The 22,927-nt window shown below is 37.7% G+C and overlaps 1 protein-coding gene across 1 annotated transcript in view; it reads left to right on the forward strand.

Moving 5' to 3' along the window:
• The window catches only part of OTOGL (otogelin like), a 175,256-nt gene that overhangs the window by 41,498 nt on the left and 110,831 nt on the right, over positions 1 to 22,927 (forward strand). Inside the window, 6 exon segments of the mRNA NM_001373976.1 lie at positions 9,740 to 9,864; positions 12,755 to 12,964; positions 14,196 to 14,361; positions 14,998 to 15,072; positions 17,830 to 17,882; positions 19,494 to 19,656. Coding sequence (NP_001360905.1) covers positions 9,740 to 9,864; positions 12,755 to 12,964; positions 14,196 to 14,361; positions 14,998 to 15,072; positions 17,830 to 17,882; positions 19,494 to 19,656 — 792 coding nt within the window.

Consider the following 22,927-nt stretch of genomic DNA (forward strand, 5'->3'; position numbering starts at 1 on the left):
TATGCTCACTGCTCCAGCTATTCTCTTCTCTGCCACCTACCCACCTTAACAGTACTTTATTTTTGAAACATTGCTGCCTAAAAAAACACAAATAAACAAAAAACCCTCAATATCAGTATGCATTAGTGGTAGTAAATACTCTATAAATATTGATATCATTTGGTATTATTAATACCTAAAAAGCAACATTTTATTATCTTGCTAGATACTGTGATTGTTGGTGTTTCATTGGAAGAGAAGCAATAACATATATTTGTACCCCTTGTATTGACCAGGTACTTTTCACCTACGTGTGAAAAGAAGCAGTTTATAATTTAGTGTAAATGCTTTGTGCACTTGTTATCGTGCTGAAAGCACAATGGGAGCAATTTAAGCAGTAGACCATGGTTCTCATCCTCACGGAGCTTTGTGTTGCAGATCAGGAGAGGATAACAACCTTTAAGAAATATATGTGGAATCTAAAATAGTTGAAATCACAGAAGCAAAGTATTATAGAGTGGTGTTTGCCAGGGGATAAGGGTCGGGGCGGGAGTGTGGGAAGATGTTGGTCAAAGGGTACAAAGTTTCAGCTAGACAGGATGCATAAGTTTGGGAGATGTTTTGAGATCAATTAATTATATAATGACTATAATTAATGTGTACTTAAGAGTAGACATTAAAAGTTCTCAAAACAAAAAATAAGAATGTGAGGTGATGGACATGTTCATTAGCTTGATTTAACTATTTCACAATGTATACCTCGGAATATTATGTTGTACTCTGTAAATGTATATGATTTTTTTTAGCTATACTTTAATTTTAAAAATAGGTAAAAAATGAATATTTAGTGTTAGGCAAGGATCAATCAACTATATATATATGTATATAAAAATAAATCAACTATTATATATAAAAATCAACTATATATATAAATACTGAGGTGATTTTAAAAATTAAGTGTTGGGCTTTGTGATTATGGCTAGAACAATAGGGGGTTCACTGTGGGCTGGGCAGCCAGGGGACATTTCGTGGAGAAGCTACTCTCCAAATACTGTTTCATTTCTTTTTTTAAAAATTTTATTTTATTTATTATTTTCTATTTTACGTTAAGTTCTGGGATACATATGCTGAATGTGCAGGTTTGTTACATAGACATACATGTGCCATGGTGGTTTGCTGCACCTATCAACCCCTCATCTAGGTTTTAAGCCCCGTATGCATTAGGTATTTGTCTTAATGCTCTTCCTCCCCTAGCCCCACACCCCGAGACAGGCCCCGGTGTGTAATACTCCCCTTTCTGTGTCCATGTATACTCATTGCTCAACTCCCACTTATGAGTGAGAACATGTGGCGATTGGTTTTCCGTTCCTGTTATAGTTTGCTGAGGATGATGGTTTCCAGCTTCATCTATGTCCCTGCAAAAGACAAGAACTCATTCTTTTTCATGGCTGCTTAGTACCACATTTTCTTTATCCAGTCTATCATTGATGGGCATTTGCGTTGGTTCCAAGTCTTTGCTATTGTAAATAGTGCTGCAATAAATACATGAGCTTTTTAGAAAACATTCTTGCCCATACCCTCCTTCCTGCTTGGGTTCTCTCCTGCTCCTCATCTTTCTTGTGACCTCCCATTTATTGTTCACCCCAATTCAGACATTATTTGCCTCAAAAAGCTGAGCATACAAAGTTAAATCTGACAATGCATTACCTATGAAAATTTATTGTTTATCTGTCTGGTTTCTTGTCTTGTTTATCTGTTAGGGCTTTGAGACTAAGAGTTATGTCCTTGGTCTTTGTATTCTTAGGAACTAGCATAGAACCTCACATATAGTGGACAATTAATTGAACTGAGGTAGAATATTTAGTGGGGCATCAGGAAGATAGTTTGGATGGGCAAGGGGAACTGGCATTTAAAATGTAAAAAAATTTAATTTCTTGTATCTTGTCTCCTTGTCTTCCTGTATCTTGTTTTTAGGTAATTCAGTTTTTTGTTTTATTTATTTGTAGGTCAAAATATTGACATCTTCACCATATTTGAGAAGCAGAAACTACATTAAGTGGCTGGGCTATGATGTTCAGAAAAGACATTAATCCTGTTTTCTCTTCTTTGTTTGTCAGAATGGGTCAGCAGTCAATGTTTAAGAGATGGCAGATCTGTCTGCCTCTTTCTAAGGCACCAGTCTCCGCCACATATAAACATTTAGGTGTGATAAGAGTGCAGGATGATATTTCAGAGTCAGAGATAACTTGTGAACAGTGTTTAGCTTTCCAACTTAAGTAGTTAAAACTCTTTCTTCACAAAGGTTAATGTGAATATGCAGACATCACAGAATAGAAAATATCAATTACTTGAAAACACATTTTGTATGCCTTATTATAGTAAGTCGACTATGGTGAGCTGAAAGGTTATTTTATAAAATGAAAGACAATAAATAAGTCCACATTTTAGCTCCTATTTTTAAAATTTATTGTTTTGGATCGGGAGCCAAGATGGCCAAATAGAAACAGCTCCAGTCTACAGCTCCCAGCGTGAGCGACGCAGAAGACGGGTGATTTCTGCATTTCCATCTGAGGTTCTGGGTTCATCTCACTAGGGAGTGCCAGACAGTGGGCGCAGGTCAGTGGGTGTGCGCACCGTATGCGAGCAGAGGAAGGGCAAGGCATTGCCTCACTCGGGAAGCGCAAGGGGTCAGGGAGTTCCCTTTCCTAGTCAAAGAAAGGGGTGACAGATGGCACCTGGAAAATCGGGTCACTCCCACCCGAATACTGCGCTTTTCCGACGGGCTTAAAAAGCGGCGTACCAGGAGATTATATCCTGCACCTGGCTCAGAGGGTCCTACGCCCACGGAGTCTCGCTGATTGCTAGCACAGCAGTCTGAGATCAAATTGCAAGGCGGCAGCCAGGCTGGGGGAGGGGCGCCCACCATTGCCCAGGCTTGCTTAGGTAAACAAAGCAGCTGGGAAGCTCAAACTGGGTGGAGCCCACCACAGCTAAAGGAGGCCTGCCTGCCTCTGTAGGCTCCACCTCTGGGGGCAGGGCACAGACAAACAAAAAGACAGCAGTAACCTCTGCAGACTTAAATGTCCCTGTCTGATAGCTTTGAAGAGAGCAGTTGTTCTCCCAGCACGCAGCTGAAGATCTGAGAACGGGCAGACTGCCTCCTCAAGTGGGTCCCTAACCCCTGACCCCTGAGCAGCCTAACTGGGAGGCACCCCCCAGCAGGGGCAGACTGACACCTCACACAGCTGGGTACTCCAACAGAACTGCAGCCGAGGGTCCTGTCTGTTAGAAGGAAAAGTAACAAACAGAAAGGACATCCACACCAAAAACCCATCTGTACATCACCATCATCAAAGACCAAAAGTAGATAAAACCACAAAGATGGGGAAAAAACAGAGCAGAAAAACTGGAAACTCTAAAAAGCACAGTGCCTCTCCTCCTCCAAAGGAACGCAGTTCCTCACCAGCAACGGAACAAAGCTGGACGGAGAATGACTTTGACGAGCTGAGAGAAGAAGGCTTCAGACGATCAAATTACTCCGAGCTATGGGAGGATATCCAAACCAAAGGCAAAGAAGTTGAAAACTTTGAAAAAAATTTAGAAGAATGTATAACTAGAATAACCAATACAGAGAAGTGCTTAAAGGAGCTGATGGAGCTGAAAACCAAGGCTTGAGAACTACACGAAGAATGCAGAAGCCTCAGGAGCTGATGCGATCAACTGGAAGAAAGAGTATAAGCGATAGAAGATGAAATGAATGAAATAAAGCAAGAAGGGAAGTTTAGAGAAAAAAGAAAAAAAGAAACGAGCAAAGCCTCCAAGAAATATGGGACTATGTGAAAAGACCAAATCTACGTCTGATTGGTGTACCTGAAAGCGACGGGGAGAATGGAACCAAGTTGGAAAACACTCTGCAGGATAACATCCAGGAGAACTTCCCCAATCTAGCAAGGCAAGCCAACATTCAGATTCAGGAAATACAGAGAACGCCACAAAGATACTCCTCGAGAACAGCAACTCCAAGACACATAATTATGAGATTCACCAAAGTTTAAATGAAGGAAAAAATGTTAAGGGCAGCCAGAGAGAAAGGTCGGGTTACCCTCAAAGGGAAGCCCATCAGACTAACAGCGGATCTCTCGGCAGAAACTCTACGAACCAGAAGAGAATAGGGAACAATATTCAACATTCTTAAAGAAAAGACGTTTCAACCCAGAATTTCATATCCAGCCAAACTAAGCTTCATAAGTGAAGGAGAAATAAAATACTTCACAGACAAGCAAATGCTGGGAGATTTTGTCACCACCAGGCCTGCCCTAAAAGAGCTCCTGAAGGAAGTGCTAAACATGAAAAGGAACAACAGGTACCAGCCACTGCAAAATGATGCCAAAATGTAAAGACCATCAAGACTAGGAAGAAACTGCATCAACTAACGAGCAAAATAACCAGCTAACATCATAATGACAGGATCAAATTCACAATAATAATATTCACTTTAAATGTAAATGGACTAAAAGCTCCAATTAAAAGACACAGACTGGCAAATTGGATAAAGAGTCAAGACCTATCAGTGTGCTGTATTCAGGAAACCCATCTCACATGCAGAGACACACATAGGCTCAAAATAAAAGGATGGAGGAAGATCTACCAAGCACATGGAAAGCAAAAAAAGGCAGGAGATGGAATCCTAGTCTCTGATAAAACAGACTTTAAACCAACGAAGATCAAAAGAGACAAAGAAGGCCATTACATAATGGTAAAGGGATCAATTCAACAAGAAGAGCTAACTATCCTAAATATATATGCACCCAATACAGGAGCACCCAGATTCATAAAGCAAGTCCTGAGTGACCTACAAAGAGACTTAGACTCCCACACATTGATAATGGGAGACTTTAACACCCCACTGTCAACATTAGACAGATCAATGAGACAGAAAGTCAACAAGGATACCCAGGAATTGAACTCAGCTCTGCACCAAGCAGACCTAATAGACATCTACAGAACTCTCCACCCCAAATCATCAGAATATACATTTTTTTCAGCACCACACCACACCTATTCCAAAATTGACCACATAGTAGGAAGTAAAGCTCTCCTCAGCAAATGTAAAGGAACAGAAATTATAACAAACTATCTCTCAGATCACAGTGCAATCAAACTGGAACTCAGTTTTAAGAATCTCACTCAAAACTGCTCAACTACATGGAAACTGAACAACCTGCTCCTGAATGACTACAGGGTACATAACGAAATGAAGGCAGAAATAAAGATCTTCTTTGAAACCAACGAGAACAAAGACACAACATACCAGAATCTCTGGGATGTATTCAAAGCAGTCTGTAGAGGGAAATTTATAGCACTAAATGCCCACAAGAGAAAGCAGGAAAGATCCAAAACTGACACCCTAACATCACAATTAAAAGAACTAGAAAAGCAAGAGCAAACACATTGAAAAGCTAGCAGAAGGCAAGAAATAACTAAAATCAGAGCAGAACTGAAGGAAGTAGAGACACAAAAAAACCCTTCAAAAAATTAATGAATCCAGGAGCTGGTTTTTTGAAACGATCAACAAAATTGATAGACTGCTAGCAAGACTAATAAAGAAAAAATGAGAGAAGAATCAAATAGATGCAATAAAAAATGATAAAGGGGATATCACCACTGATCCCACAGAAATACAAACTACCATCAGAGAATACTACAGACACCTCTACACAAATAAACTAGAAAATCTAGACGAAATGGATAAATTACTTGACACATACACCCTCCCAAGACTAAACCAGGAAGAAGTTGAATCTCTGAATAGACCAATAACAGGAGCTGAAATTGTGGCAATAATCAATAGCTTACCAACCAAAAAGAGTCCAGGACCAGATGGATTCACAGCCGAATTCTACCAGAGGTACAAGGAGGAACTGGTACCATTCCTTCTGAAACTATTCCAATCAATAGAAAAAGAGGGAATCCTCCCTAACTCACTTTATGAGGCCAGCATCATCCTGATACCAAAGCCGGGCAGAGACACAACCAAAAAAGAGAATTTTAGACCAATATCCTTGATGAACATTGATGCAAAAATCCTCAATAAAATACTGGCAAACCGAATCCAGCAGCACATCAAAAAGCTTATCCACCATGATCAAGTGGGCTTCATCCCTGAGATGCAAGGCTGGTTCAATATACACAAATCGATAAATGTAATCCAGCATATAAACAGAACCAAAGACAAAAACCACATGATTATCTCAATAGATGCAGAAAAGGCCTTTGACAAAATTCAACAACCCTTCATGCTAAAAACTCTCAATAAATTAGGTATTGATGGGACGTATCTCAAAATAATAAGAGCTATCTATGACAAACCCACAGCCAATATCATACTGAATGGGCAAAAACTGGAAGCATTCCCTTTGAAAACTGGCACAAGACAGGGATACCCTCTCTTACCACTCCTATTCAACATAGTGTTGGAAGTTCTGGCCAGGGCAGTTAGGCAGGAGAAGGAAATAAAGGGTATTCAACTAGGAAAAGAGGAAGTCAAATTGTCCCTGTTTGCAGACGACATGATTGTATATCTAGAAAACCCCATTGTCTCAGCCCAAAATCTCCTTAAGCTGATAAGCAACTTCAGCAAAGTCTCAAGATACAAAATCAATGTACAAAAATCACAAGTATTCTTATACACCAACAACAGACAAGCAGAGAGCCAAATCATGAGTGAACTCCCATTCACAATTGCTTCAAAGAGAATAAAATACCTAGGAATCCAACTTACAAGGGATGTGAAGGACCTCTTCAAGGAGAACTACAAACCACTGCTCAAGGAAATAAAAGAGGATACAATCAAATGGAAGAACATTCCATGCTCATGGGTAGGAAGAATCAATATCGTGAAAATGGCCATACTGCCCAAGGTAATTTACAGATTCAATGCCATCCCCATCAAGCTACCAATGACTTTCTTCACAGAATTGGAAAAAACTACTTTAAAGTTCATATGGAACCAAAAAAGATCCCGCATCGCCAAGTCAATCCTAAGCCAAAAGAACAAAGCTGGAGGCATCACACTACCTGACTTCAAACTATACTACAAGGCTACAGTAACCAAAACAGCATGGTACTGGTACCAAAACAGATATATAGATCAATGGAACAGAACAGAGCCCTCAGAAATAACGCCACATATCTACAACTATCTGATCTTTGACAAACCTGAGAAAAACAAGCAATGGGGAAAGGATTCCCTATTTAATAAATGGTGCTGGGAAAACTGGCTAGCCATATGTAGAAAGCTGAAACTGGATCCCTTCCTTACACCTTATACAAAAATCAATTCAAGATGGATTAAAGACTTAAACGTTAGACCTAAAACCATAAAAACCCTAGAAGAAAACCTAAGCATCACCATTCAGGACATAGGCATGGGCAAGGACTTCATGTCCAAAACACCAAAAGCAATGGCAACAAAAGCCAAAATTGACAAATGCAATCTAATTAAACTAAAGAGCTTCTGCACAGCAAAAGAAACTACCATCAGAGTGAACACGCAACCTACAAAATGGTAGAAAATTTTCACAACCTGCTCATCTGACAAAGGGCTAATATCCAGAATCTACAATGAACTCCAACAAATTTACAAGAAAAAAACAAACAACCCCATCAAAAAGTGAGCAAAGGACATGAACAGACACTTCTCAAAAGAAGACATTTATGCAGCCAAAAAACACAAGAAAAAATGCTCATCATCACTGGCCATCAGAGAAATGCAAATCAACACCACAATGAGATACCATCTCACACCAGTTAGAATGGCAATCATTAAAAAGTCAGGAAACAACAGGTGCTGGAGAGGATGTGGAGAAATAGAAACACTTTTATACTGTTGGTGGGACTGTAAACTAGTTCAACCCTTGTGGAAGTCAGTGTGGCGATTCCTCAGGGGTCTAGAACTAGAAATACCATTTGACCCAGCCATCCCATTGCTGGGTATATACCCAAAGGACTATAAATCATGCTGCTATAAAGACACATGCACACGTATGTTTATTGTGGCATTATTCACAATAGCAAAGACTTGGAACCAACCCAAATGTCCAACAATGATAGACTGGATTAAGAAAATGTGGCACATATACACCATAGAATACTATGCAGCCATAAAAAATGATGAGTTCATGTCCTTTGTAGGGACATGGATGAAACTGGAAATCATCATTCTCAGTAAACTATCGCAAGGACAAAAAACCAAACACCGCATGTTCTCACTCATAGGTGGGAATTGAACAATGAGAACACATGGACACAGGAAGGGGAACATCACACTCTGGGGACTGTTGTGGGGTGGGGGCAGGGGGGAGGGATAGCATTGGGAGATATACCTAATGCTAGATGATGAGTTAGTGGGTGCAGCGCACCAGTATGGCACATGTATACATATGTAACTAACCTGCACATTGTGCACTTTTACCCTAAAACTTAAAGTATAATAATAATAATAATAATAATAATAATAATAAAATGTATTGTTTTAAGGTAAACTAAATGAAATAAGAGAGCCAAGCTCTAAGTCAGTTCCACCTGGAAACCTTGACTACACGTATCACCCTGACCTATTTTATTGTCCTTCAGAGGAGTGAAGAGAGAAGGAAGGGGAAAGAATGAGAAGAAATGAACTAGCATAAACCATGCAATTACTTTGAATCTCAGTGTTCTTAAATAAACAAAATGAGATTTTGTACTAGGGTGTTTGTTGTAGTTCTTTACAGTTATGATCTAGTTTGATTTTGAGGAATAGGAAAAGGAGAGAAGGACAAAAGGGTGGGGACAAGGAAATGGCTTGCGTTGCTCCCTTTTTTTGTCCTCTCTCAGTCACTCTGCTGAGCAGCTCCAGTGAAAATAGTTAATCTATAAGGACACTAGAGAAAGCTGAGATAATGCCTACTCTTCTACTTAGCCACATTGGAGGAGTTAACACGGTCAGGGTTGTGGTGTGGTCAAAAACTTCCTGCAGGAGATCTAGTTCAACCTGATTCCCTAAGAAGTTTTGATAGTGTCTGGCACGTTGTCCAATAGGGGTTGTCGCTTAATAAATGTTGGTTGATGAATTAATACATCTGAATGGCTGCTGGGGGTGGAATTGCAGTGTTTGTTTCCTAAACACTGTTGTAGTTTTAAGACAGATGTTTTTCATTTGGTTTGTCCACTTCATAATGGAATCTTGATATTTCAGATCTCATAATGGAAATTGAAATATTGAACTGGATATATAGACTATTTATATTTTGAGATATTTGTCTTTACTTTGAAAAGAATCATGTGAAATGCCCATACTAACTTCCCCACATGCACTCTCAACCACACACATGCTAAAGTTTTGGTTGTGTGAGTGTGTATGGTTAAGTCAGGGAGAACTGGGTTTGAATCGTGGCTTTGATACTTACCAGCTTAGTGTAATTAAATATTTCTCGGAGCTTCTGCTTTGCTTTCTCTGTAAAATGGGGATAAAAGATGTTTTTCTTATAAGTTTGGGATGAAGGTTAAATAAAATCATGTATATCTACAATTTGGCACGTTGTAAAATGTCAGTAATATGGAGTTTAATATCATTGTACTTTTTTTTAAACTGGTAGAAAATTTCAAGCTGTGAGATTTCCTTGTACATTATGAAAAATAGTATTCTCTTACTTAAATATCTGAAGGTTATGAACAAATGAATGAGAGATACATGAAGATGAGCATTGTCTTTGCTTTCTAGTTCTCCATCAGGTATGATAGAAGGTACACCACAACTTCATGCAAATGCGTGGAGAGTTTCTTCTACCTGTTTTGCACCTGTTCATGTCCCAGTGGTGGACCCCTGTAACATCAATCAACAAAACAGTAAGTTTTGCATGTAAACTTCCTTTCTGCTGCAAACTTAGGGAAAAGTTCTATGTATTACTATAATTTTATAAAATTAGATAGTGAGTTTAAATTCTAATTTTCTCCATTATGGTAAAATCAATGCCATTCCTTGTGTATTTTTTTTTTGCTTAATATTATGCCTTTACATATGTCTTTTCATGTAATCTAGGTTGTTTTTTAAAAACCTGACAGTGACCTTTATTTCCTATTTTTCATTCATAAATTTTCTTATTTTAGGTGTTTAGAAATCCCTTGTTTGCAGATGTGGACTAGCATTTGAGAGTTTTCAGTGTCTTTAAACGCTAAAGAAAAGCCTCTAGGAATCCTCTGAGAATGCTGTGATAGTCCAGGGATGTTTGATGTCAGTTATTACCATCTCATTACAAGTCCTTACTCATAGCATATATTATGGCTTTATAAGCAGGAAGCCAGTGATCCAAAGAGGCTTTGTGCCATTGAGTGGGCAACAATTTGAGATGGTCATGCTCCAGAGTTCCAATTTGCAATGACAGGACAACTCACATGCTAAGAATTTTTGGCTGCATTTTTAAAAACTAAAGCCCCAGCAAACCATGTTAAAGTCTAGTTCACTTTGCAATAAAAAAGATATACATGTATATATTCAGATAGAAGATACACATGTATATATTCAGATGGAAGATATACACAAGACATACATGTGTATATACAATGGTGAAAAAATTAATGTACATGATTAAATATTCTTATAATTTTATTTTTTCCTTTAATCATCTTGGCTAGTTCACTATTTGGATGTAGTTTTAAAAAATACATTGCTCATATTGGTTGAGCATTCATAAGAAGCCAGCACAGTTTATGGATCGTGCAGTGGTTGTTGGGAGGATTCTGTTGATTGCCATATTGTTTTTATTATTAACATAGAATTCTGGTATGCTGGAAAGAGCACAAGATACTTTTGCTCTTTGTGCTTTCTATTTTTTTTTTAAATCTAAGCCAGCTTTTAAACTTGAAAAAGTTTGTTAACCTCTTTGATCATTTTTCTTATCTATAATAACACGGCTAGACTAGAGTTTTTTAGTTTCATGAAAGACTACTTTTAATCTCATTCCCATTTAACAATACCTTCCTCCATTCTGTCCCCAACTTTCAACTAATCTACTCCTCCTCCTTCAACTACTCTTGTTTGGTTTGTTTCTTTCTTGGTTTCCTCCTGGATATTGTAGCAACTTTAGTTTTTATTTTTTGATAACATGTTAAAGTTGAAGTAGAGTTCAATTGATAAATTCAGTTTCCCTGCGGTCATTTCTTTAGTTACCTCCTTTACTATACGCTATTTTGCTCTATTTTCTATCACTTTTCTTCCCATATCCCATGTCTTTTATATATATACATATATGAAATTGAAATATTAAACTGGGTATATAGACTATTTATATTTTGAGATATTTGTCTTGTCTTTGAAAATAAGCCTGTGAACCCTAAACCACATGCACCCTAAACCACACACATGCTATATATGTGCATACATATATTTGATATTGACTTTTTTTTTAGCTTTGCCATGAACTGTGATTTTTTTTAAAAAAAATTCAAATACGTAAATTCAGGAAGATCCCCAAAGAAAGGAAAATAAATAGACAAAAGTCAATAACCCTGATCTAGATTCTAAGGGATTTTTTTCATGAGGATCTTCTTTAGTTATCCTTAACTTAATGTCAGTGGGAATATACTTTGATCTACAAATTATTAGCCTCTTTGATGTATTACTTTGCTCTTTCAGGATCCTTGGCATTAAGAATATATATGTAAACAGTATACTGCTATAGTTTAAGTCATTTGTTTATATATACACATACATACTGAATGCAAAAATATCATACTTGAGCAATTATTATGTTTTCTTACCAATAATAAATATATGTAATATACTCAACAAAATGAGTTCAGTATAATTCCTTAGTAGTGAAAAAACTGATCTCCAACAGCTTTTCTGGTCTGTAAAAGACAATGACAATGAAAAGATTGATTAATTTTATCTGTTAGGAAACCAATGCAAACTAGGTCCGCGATATCAAGAAACCACAAACCTACCCTCTTTCAGAAAGATGGAATCTGAATTGTTTTGTCAAACTTGGTTACTTCTATAAAGAATTATATCTGATCAGTCATTCTCAAGGGAAAAATCAACAGATTTCACGAAATGATTACGCAGATGTCCTCCCCTCCCCAGGTGATTTTATAGTTACATCTCATGGCCTTTAGCATATACCCTAATCCCCAATTTCTATTCATTATTCACTTATTCATGCACTTATAGATTTACTTATCAAACATTATTGAGCTCCTAATATTTGCCAGACATTGTACACTGTGCATTGTGCAGACATTGAGTTCAACGACTATGTGGCATCTAACACATTACCATTCATTTCAGAGACTCCATTGAAATGAGATCATTCCCAATTCTTCCTAGACAATTGTGTATTACACAGAGTTGCCATAATAGCCACAATCTGGAACCACTTTGTTATGTGTGGATGTCTGGAAATAAGCCTCCCAATACTCTCCAATTCTTTATAGTAGGTTTCCTAAGATGATCCTCATGCAATGGGATGGTTGAGGCCACTGCTTCTCTCAACCCTTCTATTACTCATGTTATTCAGGTACAATACACTATTTTTTTTCCCAAAAGACTGTTGAATATCAATTAAGTGCTGTTACCAATATTACAAAAAAACAAACAAAACTGTATAAGCTGAAATTGTTCACTCTTGTATTAAAAGTAATATGCACTACAGTATATTTCTAAGAACGTGAAATGCTTGGATAATTCTGGGGTAAGATCTGAACTGTTAAATAAGATGCTAATGGGGCTTTTTGTTAGTTGGGTATGCAGCACACTGTGATGTCATCCACCAGGAGCTCTTTGCTCCTTGCCACATCTATATTAGCCCTGGGCTGTACTATCAGCTATGCCGCCATGATGCATGCAAGTGTGGAAGCTCCTGCCTGTGCAATGCTCTTGCCCACTATGCCTACCTCTGTAGCCAGCACGGTGTTCCCATTGCTTTCAGAGCTCAGATTTCTTTATGTGGTGAGTACAATGGCACAGATAAAGACTATCAGATAATACCTTAGAGACCTCTATGTTTGTAATGACTGCTTTTATTTTTTAAATGAAAGGTCAATATTGCATGTAAGTTATTTGAAATATTCTCACAATGCACAAACATGAAAAGCAAATGAAATAATATCTTAAGACCGGAGATATGTTGGATAAGACCAATAACTTTTGACTAGTTTTGTAATAAGTGAAATTATTGTAACTATGTTTTGAAATATGCAACAGAAATAATTTAAAACATTTGAAAAATTCTTATCGTGGAAATATCATGTCTAAATATTGGAAAGTATGGAAGAGATTATGTAATACAGTGACGCAGTTGATTTGTACTTAAACAGATGTTATGCAACAGGCAATTATTATCAAGTTGTTGGGGCTCTAATTTTCACACTTATGTCGTCTGCCATTTTCATTCATGGTAGATTGTTTCCTTGTATGTTTTATAATTTTTTCTATCAGCTTATTTTTACCCTCCACCCCCATTGGAATCTTTTGTGACTTAGGTTTTGGGAGTACCACTCTCTCCACCTCCTCATTCCTTCAGTGGGTTTTTCCAGTTATTCCAGGGGTATCATTGGCTGGTGTTGATGCTAATTGCTCAATTTTGGCTTTCTAAGACAAAAATAATGTAAATATAAAAGTAATGTAAATTCATATACCAAATTTGTTTAAGATATCAGTCTAGGATTTTAATTTCTTAGACGTAGCTTTTTAATCTCAGACCCAGCAGTTAGAGAAGCTTTTCTATCATCTTTTATACTATGAGCCAATTTCTTCTAGTCTGGGGGTTGACAAGTTACAACCACTGGGTCTCCTGCATTTTTGTGAATAAAATTTATTGAAATATAGTCATGCCCATTTGTCTGCATGTTGTCTATGGCTGCTTCTATACTACAAGGGCAGAATTGAGTAGTTGTGACTCAACTCAACATATATAGTTCTGCAAAGCTGAAAATATTTACCATTTACAAAGCTGAAAATATTTACCATTTGGCCCTTTGCAGAAAAAGGTTTCCAACACCTGCTTTAGTCCTTCATTTCCACTGAGGATGTTGCTCTTTGAGCATCCAAGTTAAGGGTCTCCCAATTCCTTGCCTTGTAACGGGCCAGCTTTCATTTTCTATCATAGACCTCTAAGGAGGCATAAAATATTTCTGTGTGCCATGGGAATCTTTCTCAAGTGATACTTCTTTGTCCTTAGCTGTGGTATGCCAGAAGGGCATGCTGTACCATCACTGTTCCTCGTTCTGCCTCCGTTCCTGCATTTCTCTCTCTTCCCCGAAGCAGTGCAGTGATGACTGTGCTGAAGGCTGTAATTGTCCGGAAGGCAAATTCTATGAAGACACTCTTAACTTTTGTGTACCCATGTAAGTCACAGAAACAGGTTGGCAGCATCCTATTTTAATCTCTTTTTCTCCTTATGGGCTAAATGAGCTTTCATGGAAGTTTTTGAAAAAATATTTCTTATCGTCTTTACTTTTTTTAAAAAAAACCCTGCACATGTTCATCAGCAGTTACAGAAAGAGCTAAGGAATCTCTGATGGTTGATCTTGAAGTGTATTCCTGACTGTTTTTACTATAGTCAAATCAATAACAAGGTTTGTGCTTCACTGTCACATGGCAAACTTTAGTAGCAGGACTTTAATATCTCAGCACTCACAAATTTCTCAATTTACACACCAAGTAAAGCCCTTTGTCTTATACATAGTGTTAAATGATATATCAGTTATGTTTCTCTGAATTGCATTCAGTGATTTTTCTTGTGACTAAAACAACACAGTTTGTGAGTTGTATTTTAGAAACCAAAATCTGGAGCTACACAAAACTTCATATCTAAGCAGCTTTTGCCATTTGTGTAATAGGATTACATGCAGACTTGCAAAATAATGTGGACCTTAGAGTGTACCTTACAATGACCAATGGAGAGCAGAGGGTTGGCTTGAATTTTAGTGGTTTTTGAAAAAAATTATATCCTATTTACTTCACTTTTTTTTTTCTTATAGATTCCACTGCCGGTGTCATTATAGGGGCAGTGTTTATCAACCTGGAGAGCTCATCCCCACACCCTCGGGCTTATGGTAGGTTTCAATGATGGGGATTGTGTTTGACAAATGATGTATGTGCTAATATAATTCTTTCTTTTTTTATATACATATTTTTTATTATACTTTAAGTTCTAGGGTATATGTGTACAACGTGCAGGTTTGTTACGTATGTATACATGTGCCATGTTGGTGTGCTGCACCCATTAACTCGTCATTTACGTTAGGTATATCTCCTAATGCTATCCCTCCCCCCTCCCCCGACCCGACAACAGGCTCTGGTGTGTGATGTTCCCCTTCCTGTGTCCAAATGTTCTCATTGTTCAATTCCCACTTATGAGTGAGAACATGCGGTGTTTGGTTTTTTTAACCCAAACTGTAAGTTGAAATATGACTTCTGTAATTAAAAAATAAAGGTAGCAATGTAATCTTTAAATATGTTATAATCATATGATTGTATATATATGTACAAACACATATATACATAATACATGCATATATGACATTTCAAAGTGCAATAACCAAGTTTTGTAAGGTCATAACTGCAGAAAGGAGTTATGAATTTAAGTATCTCACAGCAAAATGAAAGTCCTTTGATCATTTTTGGTTATTAGATAGAAGTTAGGGGTGAAGTACGTGTTTAAATACTACAGTAGTACTGAATAGGCTCAAAAAAAAGCAATTTCAAAGATTTGAAAAATGTCCCACACAGTAGTAAGTGTACCTCCTCCCCAGGCTCATCAATACTAGAAAGATAACATTTAATCATAGGATAACACTTATTCTGGTTATAACTTTTCTGTTGAAAATCTAGGCATGTTCATGCAGCAGTCCATACTTACATATAATTCCTAACCTCCCCTTTTTAGTTGCCCCATAGGTGCCAACATATAATAATAGACAGTAGATAATAACAATAATAATCATATCTAACCATTACTGTGTACCTTCTTTTGTGCTGGCACCATTCTAAGTGTTTAATATCTATTATTAAAATACTTACTCATCACCATAACCCTAAGAGATAGGCAATGTTATTTCATCCTGATTTTCAGGTGAGGAAAATGGGATACAGGTGGCTAAGGAACCTGATACTAAAGCTGGGAGTTAGACCCAGGCAACCTGGCTCGGCAGTGCTTGTCTCCGGCCTACTTTCCTCTGCAGCTGATTTTTGTATTCACAGCAGAATATTGATTATGCTCAATTTACCTTTATCTTTATCTCCACCTCTTTTCTTATCCACATCAAGACACAATGGCAACTAGCTCTTGGATCTTTCTGTGATAGGCAGTACTACTATTCACACAGTTTTCCAAGCCAGAGCTCCAGGAATCATTTTCGACTCTTTCCTCTTGCTCAAAACACCCAGTAAATACCCAGCAACTCTGGATTTTACTTGATTTTACTTTCTATGCATAGTCAAAGGCCATTTCTTCCTTTCCATCATCACTGCTTTAGCAATCAGTGTGTCTCATTTTCTCTTCCCTGGACCTTCCTTTCTGGTGTTCTTGCCTCTAGTTTTTCCCCTCTTTCATTCTGCTGAGGTGTCATGTCTTTTTGGATTTAACATAATTAATGTATGTAAACTTAGCCAAAAAAAAATAAGTAACCATCCCTCCTCAATGAAAAAAAAATCAAAATTCACTTAATATTGTGACTTTGTTAGCCATTCCTTTTTAAAAGCCTTTATCCCAGAATAAGTATGATATGGAAGACCTGGATGTGTGATCTGAGACCTGTCTGTCTCAGTTCCTCTGTGCTATTCAAAGTGTGAGCAAATTCAATCAGAAGTGACTCACTCAGTGGTGAATCACACCTCTGAGTGTCATAGTGTTCAACTATATATTGCATATTTTTCATGTGATGTGGACTGTATATGTAATTCAGCTTCTTTATCTGGGCTTAAATATAGAACATATGATCTGGTCCAAGGCTGAAAGAAAAACTGTATTGGAGTTATTGAGAACTGATGTGTTGTTTTCCATCATGTTATCTTCTTCAGGGGTTTTCAAGGTTAATTTTTCCTATATGTGGCTCTTGCCTTTTACCATGACTTTAGAATGTAAGTTGCAAGGAAGCTGTGACTCCACCCTATCTTCAATGCTGCTGCCAAAATGATTCAAAGCAACCATATCACTTTTCTGCTTAGATCTTCAATGGCTCACCTCAGGGGTAAAATCTTAGCATCTTCTAGGAGCTAGCCTCTGCCTCTTTTGGCATTCTCACAGCCTGTCCCTTCCTGCATTGCACTTTGCTATATAGAATGCTGCTTCACTTCTTCATGGTTTATGTGTTTCCACTGAGTGTTATAGCCTTCCTACCTTAGGTGTGCCATAACCTCCATCCACTCTTCAAAACTGTTCAGACTTTACTTCCTTTGATTCCCTGATGTTGGTTGCCAACAGATTTTAAAAACATTTTTTCTTTGTTTTCCTTCTATCTCTTATTTCTATGTTGCATGTGTCACACTGCATACATTATTTATTTGTGTGTCTTCCCCTCCTATGAGACAAATTATGGTAAGGACTATGAATTTTGGTGTTCATATCTCCCATGCCTATCCCAATGCTCCACACTTATAGGTGTTTGATAAAAAGTGTTGCGTTGAAATAGCATTCCTGAAATCGGACCTAACCCAACAGCTTGTAAAAAATTCTGTGGGAAAAATAACATTTGTATAATGTACTCAATCAATTCTTGTACATTAGATTGTTGTCGAAATTCAGGAAAAACAAACAAACAAACAAAAAAAACAGATTTGGTTCCATAAATTAACTATTTATTTACTTCTAGCCAGTGTTCAAATGGGACTGTGAAATGTGATGAATTAGCAACGCCCTCTGCTGGTAAGATCTTAAAAGATGTTTTCCTGAACGAGGGGTACAGCTTTGATACCGCCTCCACTCCTGGCAGAAGTCATCAATCACCTCTTCTTCCCAATGTGCATGGCTATAGCCTTGGGAATGTTCTTCAACATGGTGTTCCAGTGCTTCTCAACTTTTTCCACGTTGAAAATTATAATATTTTTAGGACAGTCTGGGTTGAACATATAAGTCAGCTCAGGGGCGGAGCAGGTCAACCCAGGGATGCTGCCTAGATGCTGCCTACCACAGGACCACCTCAGGCATCCCAAGGACTTTAGGGATATGTATCTAGGCAAGTGTTGTAACCCATTTGTGGGACAGAAATTGGGAAACTCTATTTTAGACCATCACTTCTCAGATTTTAGTGTGCACATGTGGGGATCTTGTTAAAATGCAGATTCTGATTCATTAGGTCAGGGGTGATACCTGAAATTCTACATTTCTATCAGTGGCCAAGATAACATTAACACTTCTGGTTCCTGGGCTGCATTATGAGTAGCACGGCTCTGGGACTAGTAGCAATAAATTTAACAATGCATGTAAAATGACATCCACTGTCATCCCTTCAGAATATCATTTTAAATATCTTTCCTAAGATCTTATGTATTAGGACTGTATATATTATTTATTTTCATCATATAAAGAGCCTCAAATTCTCAGTTACTATGGGCAAATTCTAGGCACATAATAAACAACACTTGCTTTCATAGATTTTAATGGGCAGGAAGAGTGTAGGCTGATAAAATAATTGTGAGCTATTATTGCTTTGTTATGTATTTGAATGGCCTGGTATATATTGTTATTAAATAGCTTTGAATTACATGCCCTGAATTTACTTTACAAGGATTCAGACAAGCCTAGGGCTTCTTTACAAGACATGTTTATGGACCACACACATTCGGTAGCTACAGGGCCATCCTGACTCTGCCCCATTTGATTCAGGGTGACTCGCCCCCATTTGATTCAATGAAGGGAAGCCCAGGTGTCTAGCCTTCTCACAGAGGAACCCACAGGATTTGATCCCTTTGGCCCCAGTTGAGGAAATTTATTTGATCTCTAAGAGCCCAAAAGCTTTCTGGAAGAATATGGAGCCCCTGTCCTGACTATAATTATGTCTACTTCTGCACTTCCGTGGTACAGTGAGAACTGATATAAACAATGACTTGAGGTGAAGCAAGATTTAGAATAATCGTGTGTTCATTGTAGCTTTGTAAAAGCCACAATGCTTTTACATTATGCTTAACAATTGATAACATATGCTGAAAAATTGATGATATATGTATGAATTATAAAAATATCTTGTTTTTTAACTTCAGAAAATTATATTCTAGTTAGTTACTGTCTTATGGAAGGCAGCTAACATTCTCAAACTCAAAATAGGTTTAGAATAAACCTATTTTGTGACTAAAGGGAATCTGGCTAGGGGATATTTATAAGCTCATTAAAAATCACAGAGTAAGAGCATCATCTAATAATAATTGCTAAAATATTTCATGGTGAATTTTGTTTTGATGACAAGTACATGCCAATATGATTATTTGTCTATGGAGCAGATACAAGTTAAGGACATTTTGTCTGTGCTTATATCTGAAGTTCACATCTGCCCAGAGGGAAAAGAGTATTTCGACTGCAGGTTTCCTGACCCTGAATTACCAGCTGGTGGTGTTAATTGTGAGACTACATGTGCAAACCTAGCCATGAACTTCACCTGCGCCCCATCCTCACCCTGTATAAGTGGCTGTGTTTGTGCTCCAGGGTAAGCCTCTTCTTCATAATACAGAACATTCAGGATATGCCTGAAAGCACAATATCTCCTAAAAACATTCTTTACAGAAATAGCCAGAATTGTTGTTCTGACTAGTGATTAACTGGGTTGGTAGCTAGAAGACTATTGTGATTGTTTTGCTTGGCTCATGTGACATTGTGAAATATTATTAATGTAATACAATGAATTGAGGAGAAAACTTATTTCTGGATGAAGCTGGAATTTCTCCTCGATGAAACTGCAATTTTGAGAAAGTGACACAATTAATCACTCTTCATTCAAAACACTCTTCAAGTGCATTTTTAAATATTCTGTTGTGCAGTTACTGGTGTTGATGTGAAGTTGTAATAGTGATGCCAATTGTTTTATCTTAAAGAAAATAGTGTATTGAGGCTACAAAGCGCAGTGGGTAAGAGTGGGAGCTCTGGCATCAGACACACCACTGCTCAAATCCCAGCTCTGACACTGTTAGTGGAGTGATTTTTCTGCAAGTTCTTTTTAAGCCTCAATTAGGCATTGTGATATGCGGGGGGGTGTGTGTGTGTGTGTATTTAATAAATATGAGCCACTATTTTGTGGCAGTATATATTCTACTCCTATCTTCATAAATATTCTTCCATTGCAGAAATGCCTCGTACACGTGAAAGACAAACACAGAATCTTGCGGCTATTGGCTTCCTCACAGGCACACATATAATCTGGCCTCCCTGACCCTCCCTCTTCTGGTAATGAAATAGAGGCCGTGCAGAGGGAGTGCCATCTAAGGCAAACAGGTCACCCATTCTTCCTCAATGAACACGTTCACACAAAGGGATTCCTGGGATCAGCTCGTATAAACCAGGAGCAAAGAGCGAGGGCTTGTGGTTTGTTTCCCAGGAGAATCGCATTTGTCTAAATGGCCCCCATCTGGAATAGGTTGAAGAGCCAAGTAACTTGGAACTGGCATTAATCTCTTTAGAAAGAAAGGACATAGGAGGCAGAGACAAGAAGGTCACAAAAGAACAAGTGCCTGTGGCTGGGAGAATAAAGACAGGTAGAAATAAGGCCATAGAGCAGATAAGCAAGGAAGACATTTTAGTAAAAAGGAGAAGGGAAATAAAACCTTTATTATGGTAGAATAATTAAAACCCACAACATTGCTTGATTTATTTGATTTGATTGTGACTCTTAGGAATGCATGGCTAATTAAAGCCATATCCTAATTTTGTTTTATATGCTGTGCTTGAGCTATTATCTTTTAAAATATATTTACTGTCACCTTTGACGTTTAGTTGGACAGTGATTTATTTACTGGCTAAATCTCATTACAAAACGTTAAGGAGATTTCCTCCTACCTTCTCTGACTGTATTGAAATAAATGTGGGTGGAATTGAGTTAGAGGCCTCTGACGGATTTGGAAATATTTTATTAAGATAGCTTTCTCTTACATTGTTTATGGTAATGTGATTTGCCATGTCTTCTGTGTGACCTTGTCTGGCTCATTTTGGCACAATAGTCCAGTGTGACTTGTTTCATGTGGCTCCTAACAGTGCCAGCAGTTTATTGACTGTAAAAGGACCACATAACCCTAATTGAGAAATCACTGTGGATTGAAGAAATGGAAAGTAGTATAGAGGAAAAGTCAGATGGAAATGGCTTCTATGCTGGCCCTCCTTATAAGCTGAAGTACCTCACGGCAAGTTACTTAACCACTTGAAATCTCAAGTTTCTCTTTTAAAAATGGATATAACAATATATTTACTTCTTGGATGATTGAGTATATGCTGCACACCAGTTATATAGTAAGTGCTCAGGAAATGTTTATTTCTTATCCCACTGCCCAAACTTGCTTAAAGCAGATACAAGCATACTTTGTTTCATTGTGTTTTGCTTTATTGTACTTCACAGGTGTTGCATTTTTTACAAATTGAAGGTTTGTGGCAACTCTGCATCAAGCAAGTCTGTTGGTGCCATTTTCCAACAGCATGTGCTTACTTGGTGTCTCTGTGTCACATTTTGGTAATTTTTGCAATATTTCAGAACTTTTTCATTATCATTATATCTGTTATAGTAATCTGTAAACAGTGAACTTTGATTATTATGTAATTATTTCAGGGTTCTACAAATGGTGCCCATATAAGATGGAAAAATTAATTGATGAATGTTGTGTGTGTTCCGATTTCTCCATGTATAGGCCATTCCACCATCTCTCTCCCTTTTCTTAGGCCTCTCTATTCCCTGAGACACAATACTGAAATTAGGCCAATTAGTAACTCTACAGTAATCACCAAAAGTTCAAGGGAAAGGAAGAGTCACACGTCTGTCACCTTAAATCAAAAGCCAGAAATGATTAGATTTAGTGAGGAAGGCATTTTGAAGGCTGAGATAGGCTACAAGCTAGTCCTTTTGCAACAGTTAGCCAAATTGTGAATGCAAAGGAAAAGTTCATGAAAGAAATGAAAAGTGCTACTACTCCAGTGAACCCACAAATGGTAAGAAAGCAAAGCAGCTAGCTGATATGGAGAAAGTTTTAGTAGTCTGGATAGATCAAATCAGCTGCAACATTCACTTCTGCAAAGGCTTAATCCATAGCAAGGCTTTAACTCTTTTCAATTCTATAATGGCTGAGAGAGGTGACAAAGCTGCAGAAGAAAAATTTGAAGCCAGCAGAGGTTGGCTCATGGAGTTTAAGAAAAGAAACTATCTCCATAACATAAAAGTGCAAGTGCTGATGGAGAAGCTGCAGCAAGTTATCCAGAAAATGCAACTAAGATAATTGATGAAGGTGGCTACACTAAACAATAGATTTTCAATGTAGATGAAACAGATTTATACAGGAATAAAGTGCCATCTAGAACTTTCATAGGTAGAGAGAAGGCAATGCTTGGCTTCAAAGCTTCCACGGACAGGCTGACTCTCTTGTTACAGGCTAAGGCAGCTGGTGACTTTAAGTTGAAGCCAATGCTCATTTACCATTAAAAAAATCCTAGGGCCCTTAAGAATTATGCTAAGTCTACTCTACCTGTGCTCTGTAAATGGAACAACAAAGCCTGGATGGCAGCATGTCTGTTTACAGCATGGTTTACTGAATATTTTCAGCCCACTGTTGAGACCTGATGCCTAGAAAAAACAGATTCCTTTTAAAATATTACTACTTGTTGGCAGTGCACCTGGCACCTAGGAGCTCCAGTGGAGATGCAGAAGGATATATTAATATTGTTTTCATGCTTGCTAACACATTTATTCTGCAGCCATTGATCAAGTAGTAATTTCAACTTTTAAG

Source organism: Pongo abelii, chromosome 10, assembly GCF_028885655.2.
Source record: "Pongo abelii isolate AG06213 chromosome 10, NHGRI_mPonAbe1-v2.0_pri, whole genome shotgun sequence".
Classification (NCBI taxonomy): Eukaryota; Metazoa; Chordata; class Mammalia; order Primates; family Hominidae; genus Pongo; species Pongo abelii.